General features: G+C 37.3%; 1 protein-coding gene across 1 annotated transcript in view; it reads left to right on the top strand.

The window, feature by feature from the left end:
- Positions 1-15,095, top strand: part of DCC (DCC netrin 1 receptor) — an 891,673-nt gene that overhangs the window by 746,597 nt on the left and 129,981 nt on the right. The window contains exon 15 of the mRNA XM_040984736.1: positions 10,032-10,226. Coding sequence (XP_040840670.1) covers positions 10,032-10,226 — 195 coding nt within the window. The remainder of the gene's footprint in view (positions 1-10,031; positions 10,227-15,095) is intronic.

Genomic DNA, 15,095 nt, shown 5'->3' on the forward strand with positions numbered 1-15,095 from the left:
GGTTTGTATCATATGTTAAAAGCTCAATGCATGAAGAAGGGCATGCTTTCAGAACGTTGCTGTATGAGAAACTCAAAGCAAGCATCATGCTAAATAATTACTAAACACATTTGCTTCAAGATCCAAATAAATCTTAGGAAGCTTGCTATTATTTGTTACTGAAGGCTGTAGAGGTTTTGGTAAGAAAATCACTTGAACAACCCTTGCGGACCATACGTTTTACTATGGGAGAATAAAAGTGTTAGTTTTCAAAGAATGTGTTTGCATATTTTGAAAATTTATGTAACTGAGCTAAACAGACTATTTTCCAATTTGATGTGCTAGGCGAATTTAACAACACATAAAGAGTGGTCTTTCTTTATGCTATGCTAGCAAACATTTTAAAGATTGTAATGAAAAGAAATGCACTATGCAGGTAAATGATCATGAAACAGAAGATCCAGGACTAAATGTAATGAATGTAAATAGAGATATATAAAGAAAAACATTCCATTCCCTGTAAAATATAAAGCAATGCATCAATAGACAGATGTTTTCAGGTAGGAAAAATGAGCACCATATGTTGATGTTGGTTGTTCCCAAAGAAATTATTAATGCAGTACCATTCTAAGCATCATGAACTTCATAAGGAAGAATAAATGTAAAAGAATTCCAAAAATTTTTGAAAATTTATCATTCACCATAAAATTTGACTTAAAATCAATGTAGTACTGTCTGGCACAGGGTAACAGAACAGACAAGACAACATTTCTTAGCATATGTGAAGAATATAATGTGAAACGAGGTTGGCATCTTGGCAGCCATCAGATTAATTTTTAGATGGTGTTGAGATTATTGCCAGCACTTTTGGTAGAACCAAAAATGTGTTTCTCCCTACAAGATTGTCAGTCATTGATTTTTGTGAAGGAGTTGAAAAAACTAAAGTGGGTGAGTGATCAGTTCTTAAGAATTTTTAACATAGGCAGGCCAGGGATGTTTTCAAAGACTTTTTTTTCTTTTGGTGTTTTCAGTGTAACAAAGATATGAGACTCAAACTGCCACAAAACCGGGTGTTGAGAGCAAATTTCTCACCTTGTTATTCCTTGTAGTACTGACTCTGCGCTTTACCTTGGGCTTGGTAGATGCTCCTGCTGGTCATCAATGCCAGAAGCTTCCCCACCGTTCTCAGCTCTTCCATCTCACTCCCTGCTAACATTCTGTCCCCAATATCGGTGATCACTACTTCCCCGGCATGTTTGAAATCTATCCACTATTCTTCATTCTCCCCTCCATACTTCATATCAGGTCGTCATCATCTGTCACCAAAAATAGCCTCACATCTGTCCTGTTGACTCAGTTTTGTTCCCCGTACACTCTGGTCTGCATAGGATTGTCAAAGGGATTTTTCACAACCAGATCTGATGGCAGCTGCCTCTTCTCAGCTTCTCTTCCAGGTGCCCCATCTTCAGCCTCACATGACATGCTCTGTCATGTCTGTCAACCTACACTTCATTCCTGGTGCATTTATTTCCTTTATATCACACCTCAACATTTTGGTATGATGTGCATTTTGCCAGAGTGGTGTTTCTACATATATTTCAAACCTCACTCTCCTTCTAAATTTGAGGGACATTTTACTTCTGCTAATCTTCCTATGACCCGAGTTTCATTCCGAACTCCAGTAACACTTTGAGCATACTCTGTCTTAACAATGACCACACTCTCTCAGTAACCTTGAAACAAAGATCATGTTCTGTGATGAACTTTCAAATGTTTTATACAATGATTTTTACTGGTAGATTCTCAATGACCATTGAGTGTGTGTGTGTATGTATAAACACTAATAGCTTGGGGATTGGTGAAACACATGATTTATAACATTTAACTCCTTACTGATTTTCATTATTATAGTAAAAAAAATTGTACAGATGAATGGAGCAACTAATATCCATTGCTCTCATTTGTGGACTTTTTTTGAAATAACTAAAGCCATACATCCTGTTTTTCTCTTGTAAGATATTAAAGACAGAGAAATAGGGATGGAGTTTTCATCCACAGGTTCACTGTCCAGGGGTCTGCAACATCCAGGATTGAGGATAAGAGCTTGGGACTCAATACAGCTCTCTAGCTTTAAACTATCGTTGCTTATCTCTTCCAACGCATTGCAGCTTTGAAACTTGGAACTGGAAATAGCGGAACTCAAACTCAGACACTCTGTTATGGAATGTTAGTGCCTAAGTACCATCTCTACTGCTGCCCCAGACACCTGCCCTGAAGATCTGTAGTTTTCTAGAGAAGAATTTGACATAATATTTTGGAGATATAGGGATGCTTTTGTTTGTTTTTTGGGGGGCATGCTAATTATTGTGGAGTTTTAAGAGAAGACGGCTTGACTCTGTTTGTGAGGGAATGAATGTAAAGAATTCAATTAGCATATTATTTTTCAAGAAGTGATATCTCCAAACCCCCATTCAGAAGAGGGTTTTTGTTTGATCAAAAATCTGGAGATTATTCACTGTAGGGTTTCTGATTGAGGGCATCATAATAGAGATACAGCAAAAGTAGTGGTGAAGCTTTGTGATCCTTGCAGCTGATGTCCCTGAACCATGAATTGAAAGGACTGTCTCTTGGGTGTTGATGAGCTTTTCCTTCAACAGATGCGCCTAAAAAGGCACATTCAGTGTCTTTGCTCTCAGAGTCAGGTGTGGATTCTCTTACTAGTTTAAGTTGTCAGGAGTTTGTAAAGGAAATTGGACTTCATTGTGTTCATTCCTGTGTTCTGCTTGGCACACAAGCTGCTACCGTAAATCAGTGTATTTCATCAAATATGACTTGACAGATGGAGCCCATGCTTGTTGATCTCCTGCACCAAAGCAGGATGGTTTGTCCCGTTGCGGGGGACGGGTCAGGTGTGTGTTTGGGATTCTGTGTCTTGTGTAAGCAAGAGAGAATTGGGAAGAAAAGCTCTCGATGGTTTTTAGGATTCAGTATGGGGTAGTACTTCCCTGAGTACTGCATTATTTTTAATCCTTTTTTTTTTCTGTTGCGTTATCACCTTGGACCAAAACCAGTGTTTCGATGTATGATGTGGATTCTGGCAGATAATTTCTTGGAGATCAGATTATTCACTGAGCCAGGGAAGAACTCCAATCCAGCAGTCATTCTTGATTGTCACTAGGGATAAGCCTATCAGTATCAGCCACTGAGGACACAGGAAGGCAGGATCAACCAGTTCCATTAACTTATATTTGGGAAACTTTTTTCAAAATTAACATGTATTATTGTGATAATAAGGCGGGGGAAGCTTTGGAAATTCCTTGTAAAAGTACTGATAGCATAGCCATCTACTTTCTTTGGGCTTCTATTTACCTTCCCCAGTTCCAGGAGCAGTAAAAAAATAGTAATACTAGGCAGACAAATACAGCTAAAGGTGCTGTGGGGTGGAGAGTTAAGATGCTACCTCTTAGTGTTTCTCAACTCCATTACTGCTTGGGATTCACTTTCCTTCATGGGACGCAGCAGGTGATGTTCACGTACCGAGGTCTAGCAGCAACATGCGAAATTCACATGGATCTCTGGCCTCCGGGTGGAGATGGCCCTGGTTCAGTTATTGCAGCCAATTCTGGGGCTTGGGGAGGGGCGGACACAGCAGGTGGATGGTTATCAATCTATCTCTATTGCTCTGCCTTTCAAATAAACACTAAAAATGAATGTTAAAAATGACAATATTTGTGAATATAACTAATATGAAAAGGAAATGTTACTAAACAAAAAGGTAAAATGAGGTTAAATTATAATTCTTAACATTGAAAAATTTTTAAAAGGAGGCAATATAAAATGCATAGGAGAGATGCATAAAAACTGATTTATTAAAGGGATCAGTGAAATTGACATTTAATTTATGCATAACAGGTCTACGTACATTTTAATCACTATTAGGAACAAGGCAAAACCTATGTGATAATACATAGCTTAACTCTGGAGATAAACAGGAAGATATTAGAAGAAAGTAGATTTCATTCATAGAAGGAAGAGAAATGAAAGTTCTCCATCTAGATTGATAGTGAGCTCGGAAGAGACCAACCACAGAAGGGCAGCAGGAGGGAATTTTGCAGCTGAGGGAGCTGTTTGGGCATGTAGTGGGGTGTTGGGTCGTACATGATTTACATAAAAACCTGTAGAACCACTTATGGGGTGGATTTGCTATGTATACATTTTAAAATACGTAAAAGCAGATTATGATAAGTGGTAAGAGCGGAATGGTTAACGATGCCAAGTAAAGTTCAGTAATGAACATAAGTGACTATCCCCTATAATAAACCGCTGAGTTGCCAGGTTCAGGGTGAGTAGCCTAAGAGAAGTGATGCTGACTGGAGAGACCAGAGCCTGCCAACAGAAATGAGCATATTGATATAAGTCAGAAATGCCTAGAAAGATAGAGTGTGGATATTTCCAGTGCCTTTGACGCTGTAGCAGAATAACCCATAAAATGCTGTGCGCTAAATAGAGAACAAATACATGAGAATTTATCAAAACCACCTGCTGCCTGACATTGCTTGGCAGCTGCATCAAAGCAGATGGAACACAGCAATGATCATCCTCATTAGCAAGAATTGACAGCACCTAAGACTGCTGCCCACCAGAGGAAAAGAAGTTTCTATCATTTTTCTTCTACTTAACTTCTCTACTATTCCTTTTAGCCTTATAATTCTTATGGAAAGAGTTGAACAAAATGGATTGATATGTATGTGTGTATGTGTATTTTAAACTCATATAAAAATATTTGATCCTACTCACTATACAGAGTTTAATCACATAATTTTGAGCTAGGAGCCTTCATAGGAGCTAGAGTTGCAGAGGTTGTGAAAGTAGATAAAAATGATCATGAAGTTATCATGGGGGCTCAGTAAATGCAAATGCCCTGAGAACTGAGCATGTCTGAGAGACTGCACAGTGCGCCCTGGGCAGCTGCTTGCAGGAGTGAGGAGCATGAAGCGAAAAACAATAGCAGGTTGCATCAGAGACATAAGTGTAGGGACGATTAATCAACTCCAAGGGGCCCTTTTAGACCATCTCCAAGGATCTGGCCTTATAGTATAGTTTGAGGAATTTTAAGCAGAGCAATAACATCTTACTATATTTTACTTATTTTCACAATGCCCAGATAATATTTGTATTCATATATATTTAAATGCCATCTGTGTACCGATGGCTTCCGTATCCCTGTTCGGGCCATAAAATTGCATCACGACCTCAAATGTCAGAACTAATGTTTTAGCATAATAGACATGGCTGTGTCTTAGGATGTCAACATCCCACTTCATAGTGTGGCTATGAGTCCCAGCTACTTGATTTCCATCCAGCTTCCTGCTCATGCATCCAGGAAGGTGGTACAAGATGGACTGTGTAATTGATCCTCTGCCATCCATGTAAGAGACCAGAATGGGATTCCAGGCTCCTTACTGTATGTAACCTAGCCAGTATCCAGCTGCTGGCATCATTTCAGGAGAAAATCAGCCAGCAGAAAAACCCTTTTCACTTTGCCTTTCAAATTGATACCTCTAAAGAACCCCCACAGACTTAGATATCCAAGTATCCTGGTGTCTCCACAGATGTGACTGGTGAGCACAGATTTTACAGTATCAGGCAGAATGCCCTGATGTTGCGTCATCCAAGTGTCATTATTTCTCCAGACCTTTATTTCAAATGTGTCTCTTCATTCCTTCCCCACTCAAATCTACTGCATAGTTTACTGGCTGTCACTCCTAACTGTCCAAATCTCTCTCTCTTATCACCAGAAATCTCATGCAATTGAATGTAAAACAAAACAAAAAACTTTTTTTAAATAAACTCCTTTTCCCTTTCCATGAATTCTCTTCTAATTTATTTTCACCTAAAAAGACAGTAAACTTTTCAAAATACACGATCAATCATAGTTCACTTCCCCTGCCAAAGTTAACCATTCAAGACATTCTCCTTAATAAGATCGGATTTTATTACTTACCCTACTTTGCCTCACAATGCCTCTCTATCTGTCTCTCTCTCTCTCGTTCCTTCCTTCTCTGTTTTTAAGTATTAGTATGGACATAACCTAAAATGCACTATCTTAACCATTTTAAATGTGTGATTGAGTGGCAGAAGGAGAATACATGGTGTTGAGTGATAGCCATCAGCATCATCCATCTCCTGAACATTTTATCTATCGAAACTGAGACTTTATCCCCAGCAGGCAAGGACTGCCAACTCCTCCCCAGGTCTCTGGGAGCAACCACGGCGTTCTTCCTCTGTGAGTTACTACTAAGGTTAGCTCGTGAATGGAATCATAGTAGCTTTGTTCTTCTAAAACTGGCTGGCTTTACATAGCATTAATATCTTCGAAGCTCACTCATATCATGGCATTGAGTTCCCATTTTCCCAAAGGAGAAATTGCAAAATTTTATGGTAATTGTATTTTTAATTTTTTGAGGAACTACCATACTTTTTTCTACAGCAACTGACCCATGTACCCCCTAATAAACTGACTGTATTGCAAATCCTTTTTTACTGTGTGCCCTCCATGTTGTAGGTGTAATAAGTTTTGCTCCTCCTGGTGGGATGACTTCTGCAGCAGTTACTGCCTGCACTTGACAAAGCTCCCCATGCTGATGTCTACCTGTCTTGTTTGCACTTTAAACTCTAATAGGAGGGCTTCCTTGATGAATCCCGTAAGCACAGCACTTATCCACATGTCATGAATTTCTTTTTTGTGGGATTTTTTTCTTTGTTTACACTGTATTTCCAGTTCCTAAAACAGTGACTAGAGTATAGAAGAGACACAGTAATTGAACAAATGTCACAAGGGTTAATAAATTTTCTAGTTACTGCAGGTGAATATTGCTTATTAGGGAAACCTATGTTTATTGTTCAAAGAATAACATAGGTTCTTTAGAATCAAATTCAACCAAGGAAGAATTCAAAATCCCATGGTATAATCAAGTATATCAGTGGATTTGGTTGTTATGACTGTTCCAACTCCAGTAGAATGGTGGGACCTCATTGACTTGAATAGTTCAGGCTAAATGAATTCTTTAGTTTGGAAATACCTCTGCAATTTCTCTGATACTTTTCAGTGCTTCCCATATGCAAATACTCTCCTAGAGGTATTTGTGAAATCTTTCATATACTTCTGAGCAATGAGTTTCTGGTTTAGAACCAAAATAAAGAATACTCACATCACTTAATTTGCTAGCAATCCCCCTTCTTCAAAAGCTAGTTAACCTGCTCATAACTATAATATGCTTAAAGTTCCAAAAGAGAATGTATTTAGACATAGTAGATACAACCCCTCTTAAAATTGTTGTGGTCTTCTACTTCTGATCCCAGCTGGGATCTAATGTAAGCTGGAAGGGTAGCTGGAGATGACCCAGAGACATGGGTTTGTACCACCTGCATGTGAGCCCTGAGTTGAGTTCTTGCTTTCTGGTTTGGGCCTGGTCCAGCGCAGCTGTGGTAGACATGTGAAAAGTGAACCAGAAGATAGATTTATCGTTGTTTCTCTGCCACTTTACCTTTCAAAAAGAAATATAAAGATGCAGTGAGGAAGACACTATGCATGCTAACTTCCAGAAGTTTGTACAAGTATGTTGGAAATCAATTTTTGAGAATATTTCAATATGTGTTCTGTTTATTCTAAAAAGTGTTGAATGTTGCCATCATTATACATTCAGTGTTTTTAAAAATGATTGATGTGGCAGATCTGAATATTACTTAGAGTTCTTAATGTAAGATTAATTTGTTGTCTTCAGTTAGTTGCTGCAAAATGTTCAATGTGTTCAACTGAGTTACTTTATAGAACACATTTGAGTTCAAGGGCACATGGTGAGAATACGGTTGAAAAGGATTGATCCGTTTCTTTCACCTCTTATTTCTTTTACTTAGGGTTTATGCTAGAAAATACTTCACAAATATTGTGCTTCTGCTGCGAGGGTTTATATTCACATTTTGAGACATGATTTTTTTTCCGATGCCTTTGCATATTAGGTCTCGGGCTACTTTAGGCAGGTAATGATAGCTTGTCCCTTTTTGCTCACAAAGGGTTATCCGTGGAGGAAAAATGCATCTTTAGAAAACTGTCGCTATAGGCTTATTACAATCTTCAAATCCTGTTAGTATTGAAATTCCTTTAAAAGCTTGAATAAAATTCACATTTCTTTTTTTGTTTGTTTTGGTTTTTTTTATACTTTTTTAAATTTTTTTTTAAGATTTATTTTTATTATTTTTTCATTGGAAAGGCGGATATACAGAGAGGAGAGACAGAGAGGAAGATCTTCTGTCCGATGATTCACTCCCCAAGTGAGCGCAACGGGCCGATACTATGCCAATCCGAAGCCAGGAGCCTCTTCCGGGTCTCCCACGTGGGTGCAGAGTCCCAAAGCTTTGGGCCGTCCTCGACTGCTTTCCCAGGCCACAGGCAGGGAGCTGGAAGGGAAGCGGGGCTGCCGGGATTAGAACCTGCGCCCATATGGGATCTTGGGCGTGCAAGGCGAGGACCTTTAACCACTTGCGCTACCGCGCCGGGCCCATAAAATTCACATTTCAATCTGTCACTTAGGCTACCTGTGTGCATGTGGGACATTGGGAGGGAATGTGGAGGGATTGCCTCAGCGTTTCACAGTATGCGAAGGAGAAAATCCATTGTAATATGACCTCTTGTCATCACATTCCCTTGCATAACTTGGCGTAGATTACCTCCAGAGAATTTCCTTTGGGACAGAAATAATGACCGTAATTCAGATGAAGGTTCAAATCGCTAATGTCTATGCCTATTAATTCCCAGGAACTGTTAGGAACGTACTGTACCTTTGAAGTTTGGATGGCCACGTTAGTTCTTCCTTTTCTTCCCAAAAGACTTATCGTATTTTCAATTAGGCTGCGTATGAATTTATTTGACCTATTGAAATCTTTATCATTATTTATTATAACTGCCTTTTTTCTTGCCTACTTTCCAATTAGGATATAAACTCCAGCATGACAGGTTTTGTGTCCTCCATTTGCTTGTCCCTGTCCCCAGAATTTCATAAGTACCGAAGTTTTTGTCTTAAACCTAATAGGTTATGTGTAAACTATTTGTTAATTAATTACTAGTGTTCTAAAAACAATTCTTTCAGGGTTAGAAAAGAGTGATGATACAATAATCAAAATGTTATTAAAATGTGTTAATTTTGACACATACTCTCAATTGAAAGAAAGTGTATTTCAAGATAGCATACAGATTTCTCTAACTCACCTAAGTCGAGGACACCATGTGAAACTTTAGGTAACTTTATTCTGAAGGAGGGACTTTCGATAAGTAAAAACTTCGTAGTCTTCTGGTTACTGTGTATCCAGTATAGATATTAATGTCACTTTTTACTTCTAAAGGTCAAGTTTGAAGTACATCAACATTTAGAATCCCAACTAGTCAAAGATACAATGGAAAACTTAAATGACTTCTTGAGGACACACAGTAAATAACAGGACATGATTTCAAATCATATTTGCACAGCTCCAAATCTTATGTAATTTTAATATGGCCACTCTCTTTAATAAAAATGCTTTTAACATAGAAGTAATACATGATGGGCCCACTGCCATCCTAGTTATTCCCAACAGGTCGAGTCTCTGAACTGGTCTCCCCATCATTTCTTAAGAAAGGACCAGTGCATTGTGTTTTGTTATTGTTTGTTTCTAGGTACATTATTACATGCAAAATATTTTTGACAATTTCCCATTCTATGAGTCTTACATTTTATTTTGTTCTACCTTTTATTAACAATACAAAAGAACAACATAATTGAAAAGAATAGGGGAGAAAATATTGGACTAAAAATGCGTTGTGCTACCATGACTGTGGGAAGGAATTCAGTCAAATCAAGCATGTAAAGCATATCACACCCTGAAAAAAACAGGATTGGACCATCAGTAATGCATTGTTTGAGTGTTGTGAAATATAATATTAAGTTCTGCTTCTGCAGGAAGTTTTGTCATGCTACATGTTCCTAGACGATTAGCTGATTATACTTTTTGAATCCTAGAATCCCAAGTCCCTGATCAGCCAAGCTCTCTTCATGTGCGACCCCAGACTAACTGCATAATCATGAGTTGGACCCCGCCTTTGAATCCAAACATCGTGGTGAGAGGTTACATTATTGGATATGGTGTTGGGAGCCCTTACGCTGAGACGGTGCGCGTGGACAGTAAGCAGCGATATTATTCCATTGAGAGATTAGGTGAGTAGCTGTGGTTTTTATTCATGTGATAATGGTCTTATTTGAAATTATCTTGCTTCTTCATTTTGTCTTTGGGAGTGTTATTTCCATTTGTTTCATGTAGATTTTGGAGATCCTCTCTCTTAGAAAGATGGGAGTCCCTTAATCCAAGGGAATCCCTCTCTGGATGTGGGGAATGGAATCCAGAGAGATCCATATAGGTGGATGCCATGGCATGTGTGCTTGCTCATGTGTCACAGTGTGGAAAAAGTGCTTGGGGGCCCACCTCCCAGCCCATGGTCAGTGGAAAATTCTAGTCTCAATTATTGCTGAAACCATTGGCTCAATTTTCATCATTATTATTCTGAGTATTTCATAATGCTTTCTTTAATCTTGAATGACATAGTCACACTACCTTCCTTTTCCCTCGTGATATTCATAAATAAAACTATGCGCTATGGCAAAATGAAGAAAGGGATTTTTAGTCAAGACAGTAAATCGGAATTATCAAACTCTCCCCTACAGGCATCTCTGCTCCCTCCCATTCTGACTTTTCTTATTTCTCTTATAATGCTTGGCTCAGCCGCCTTACGTAAACTGAATAATAACAGGACTTCAATTGTCATATGTCTGAATTTATAGAAAATGAGTTTATTTAGACATCCTTGATATCCATATTCATATTCATTTATATTTCCTGTACGATGTGAGATTATATTATTAACATAAAGAAATAAGAGAAACATATGAATTATGTCAGGCTACCAATGAGTTAAACAATGCTCATAAAATGAAGGCAAGTTGATTCTACTTGTTGACTTATTATATGAATTATTTGAAATGAAGTGCAATGACCCATCTGGAAACCCAACCTCATGAGTGGGGAGGTTTGTTACTTATTTGCAATGTCTCTCACAAGCAGAGTTTCATCATGAGAAGCCTGATTTGAATTTGAATAGCTACAATGCAGTACCAAGGAAAGGTTTTCTCAATGCAGGAAGAAAATTGTACTGACCCATTCTCTCTATAATTGCTTCAAACACTAATAAGAGAAGCGCCTACTGAAAAAATCTGCATAATTTTAGCTAGTGTGGCATTTAAAAATAATATTCTCTCAGTCAATCTCTGAATTTGGATGTAAAAACAAATCACAAAACTCATCTTTTATGGGCATCAAACCTGTGTCAGGGGACACCGTCTTATCCATTATTCAGCGCCATCTCTTCGAGTTCCTGGTACTGCTGGGCTGGCAGAGCGAGGGAGGCTCCTGAGGCAACACGCAGGCACCTGGCAATGACAACGTGATGGAGGCTCTGAAGGCGATGATGACAAAGTGCATGGCTTCACCACATTCCTTGATAATGATGTTTTTTGTTAAAAAGAAAAATCTCTTCAGGAGACTGATCTAATAAAACTTAGATGTGTGGAAGATTAGTGCTGTTAAAGAAGAAGGAAAAGAATACCCTTGTCAGTGTTACATCAGAGTAGCCAGAAAATGGTGAAAGACGAAATGGAGAATGAACCATCTGCTTGATGCTTGTGCATCTATGCTTAAAAATGTGGCTAGCAAGGTAAATTGTACAAACACATGTATCAACCAGTTACCGTTTTTTTTCAACATAGCTCTGTGTTTTACATAAAATAGGAAAAAGCAATTAACATTTTCATTAAGCATCCTCATGATTATGCAAATTGTCATTTTTTTCAAACTGTTTTCACTCTTAACACAAGGTGTGTGTAGCATACATTAAGCTGTAAATTTATAGATTAAGAATTTGTTGTAACCACTAATTGCTCTAATTCATTCTATTGCGCATTAAAATAGGCCTGTGTTGTTTCATTGTTGTCTTTTGAAAACATATTTATAAATTCTTATTTTTGTATTCAGTGCTCTAGAATTACAAAGTTCCCTGGTCATATATGCAAAATAGGAAGACAGTTTATGTCTTAAGAACTTATATGACAGCTGTTCAACTAAAAGTGAATTAAATAAAGTTGTAATCTACTTAAACACAGGGTCAGTCACAACTTGAAGTATCACGTTTGGGATTTTAAATTTATTTATATAAAACCCTATTTGCCTTATAATTGACTCATAAATCTTTCCTCTCTGGGATGACTTAAACATCTAAGCAACATTTTGTTTATCAGGCATAGTCATTCGGTATTTAGATTCCAGTTACTGACCTGCTTCAGAACTGGAAATGGAAGGTTTTGAGTGCTAATATTGCTGACTTAAGCAGATAAGTTATTTAATATAGGCATACAGCTTCGTTATCCAGTGGTTGAATTATTCGTGATTTCTAAGGAATCTATTGAAATTCTGTCTTGGTACCACACCAGCTCAATCACTGCCATGCTTGATGTTCCCAGGGTAGAGAGGCAGATGACATGAACCTGGTACTGTTTTGCAGGGTTAACTGGATGTCAAACCATTTTTGAAAAGCTATTCATCTGTATTTTCTTTTAATTGATTTATTTATTGAGGTGCTCTTTCTGTATAACAAGCTATATATAAATTGTGTAACTTTGAGTTTTTAACAGGTATAATTGTCCGTGAAACTGTGTTTTTTATAATTTCATCTTAACCAGTATTAGTTCATAGAATTTTAATGAAAGGGTACTAAAGTACCCTCACAAGATTTATTCCTGCAACATATATAAATATTGCACTTTTTTATTTTTAAAATTATTTTCGAGATGTTAGCTGTTATTGAAGAGTACAACAGATTTTTAAATGTTGATTTCAAATCCTAACACCTGTTCAAATCACCTGTTCATTTTATTCATTTTGTAGACTCTAGGACATTTTCCATAAAAGCAAGCCTATCAAATAAAGCAGGACCAGTTGTATATGTAATATCTACTGTCTGTACCCTTTACGTTTTCTCTCACCTACTACAGTGGTTAAACTATCCCAGAAACTGGTTGGAAAGCAGTGTTGGAAAGGCTGTCTTGCATTGGATCTAAGAGGGGGATGAGTCTGTTTACATGAAACAGATTGCCAAGTGTAGCTTTTCACAGCTGGTTTAATCAGGTTGAAGAAATTACCTACCCTTCTGACCCTTCTAGAAATTGTTATAATGAATGTTTAATTGTTTAATTTTTGTGGAGTAAGTTTTACAGAATGAATATTGTGGCAATGGGTGAAGTGACTGATTGTAATTAGAACCCGCGCCCATATGCGATCCTGGGGCATTCTAGGTGAGGAATTTAGCTGCTACGCCACTATGCTGGGCCCCTCACAAAGATCTTATTAGAGAAGGAGTGAACATTGTTGGACTGTTTTTGTGAGGGCAGTATCGTTCTAATAAAAAGATAAGTAGATAAAAGTAACAAATGAAAATAATAGCTAATTATGGCTTCATGAACATAGCCAAGAAGTCCTTAATAGTTATGTTATGTCCAATATTATAACAAAGGACAGATACGATGAACATAAAGGTTTTATTTAAAGAAATTCCAATGTAATTCAACATACTTAACACAAAATGAGCATGAGTACAAGAGATCAAAGTTACATTTAAAAGATATATGTTTTCATTTGAAAGAGACAGAGAATGAAGCAAGATAGTGGCAAGAAACCAATATGTGAGCCATCACTTGTTGCCTCCCAAAATGTGAATTTGCAGGAAGCTTCCATGAAAGTGGAGTAGCCAGGACTTGAACTGGGTCTCAGATGTGAGATTCAGGTGATGTGGGGACCTATACTGCGTACCTCACATTCACTCCTGTTTTTATTATAGTGGAAATGTAGAAATATCTGAAGCCACTGATGTTACTTCAAATCCTGATTTGGTTCATTCCGCCAATTAGTATTTTATATTCATATTATTTAGTTCAAACCATTTTCTAATCTCTCCTGTGATTTTTTTTTATTGCCTCAGAGGTATTTAGGACATGGCTGAAATTCTACAATAGATTCTTCCTCATTATTTTGTTATTTATTTTCAGTTTATTTAGCATGTGCAGAGAGCAAACACTGACTTCAGTATCTTTAATTTTTTGAGACTTGATTATGAACCAACACTGTCACTTCTACTAAATGTAAATATATAAATATATGAATGGAAATGCCCTGTGTTCTGCAGGTATCAGTTAATAAGGCGGGCTAACATCAGCTGGATCCAGGTCATTAGTAGCGTGTCTGAGATCATCTATGTACTTGCTAAACATGTTGACAGTCCTATGAATTATTATGGTTTGACATCAAAACCTCAGTTTCCTAATTCCATCTTTTTTTTTTTTTTGCTTCGTTTACTTGGAAGGTCTGTTACTGTGCCAGCTCACGTTCATCATTGTTATGTCATCTTGGCAAATGACCTCATTTAGCATTATGAATGTCTTTCTCTGCTAATGTTCTTGGTCTTTAAGACGGCTCTATGTGTTACTAGTATAGCTGCTAAAGTCTCATCATTCAAATAGTGTGTCTTCATTTATTACGTTAAACCTAGGGCTTTGTATTCGAAGTTTATCTCTCAGAAGTCTGCGACTGGATCATGCTACTGGAAATGTGTTTCTAATCTTCCCTACACATACACATTCCACTCATCTATTTAAATCTGATATTTTAATTTTTCTCTTCTGTCTCATCACTAATTTTTGTTTTGTTTTCCAAATGTCTCTTTTTCAAACTTTTCTTGGTTATCTGAAATTTTTAAAGAATTTATTAATATATTAAATTTCAGTCACAGCAAATGCATGAAAATTAGTACAGCATATTCCTCATCAATTCTTATGATAATATAACATTACTACAAAGAGAATAAACGCAATATGGTTCTGAGATACAGTTCTAGACTACAATGATATTTTAATCCTCTATAACACTTTATATCTTGTCAGCAGTCAGCTAACATTTTCTACAATGAAACAGGAAATAGATTAAGC

Source organism: Ochotona curzoniae, unplaced genomic scaffold (assembly GCF_017591425.1).
Source record: "Ochotona curzoniae isolate NIBS_2020 unplaced genomic scaffold, NIBS_Ocur_1.0 contig_43, whole genome shotgun sequence".
Lineage (NCBI taxonomy): Eukaryota > Metazoa > Chordata > Mammalia > Lagomorpha > Ochotonidae > Ochotona > Ochotona curzoniae.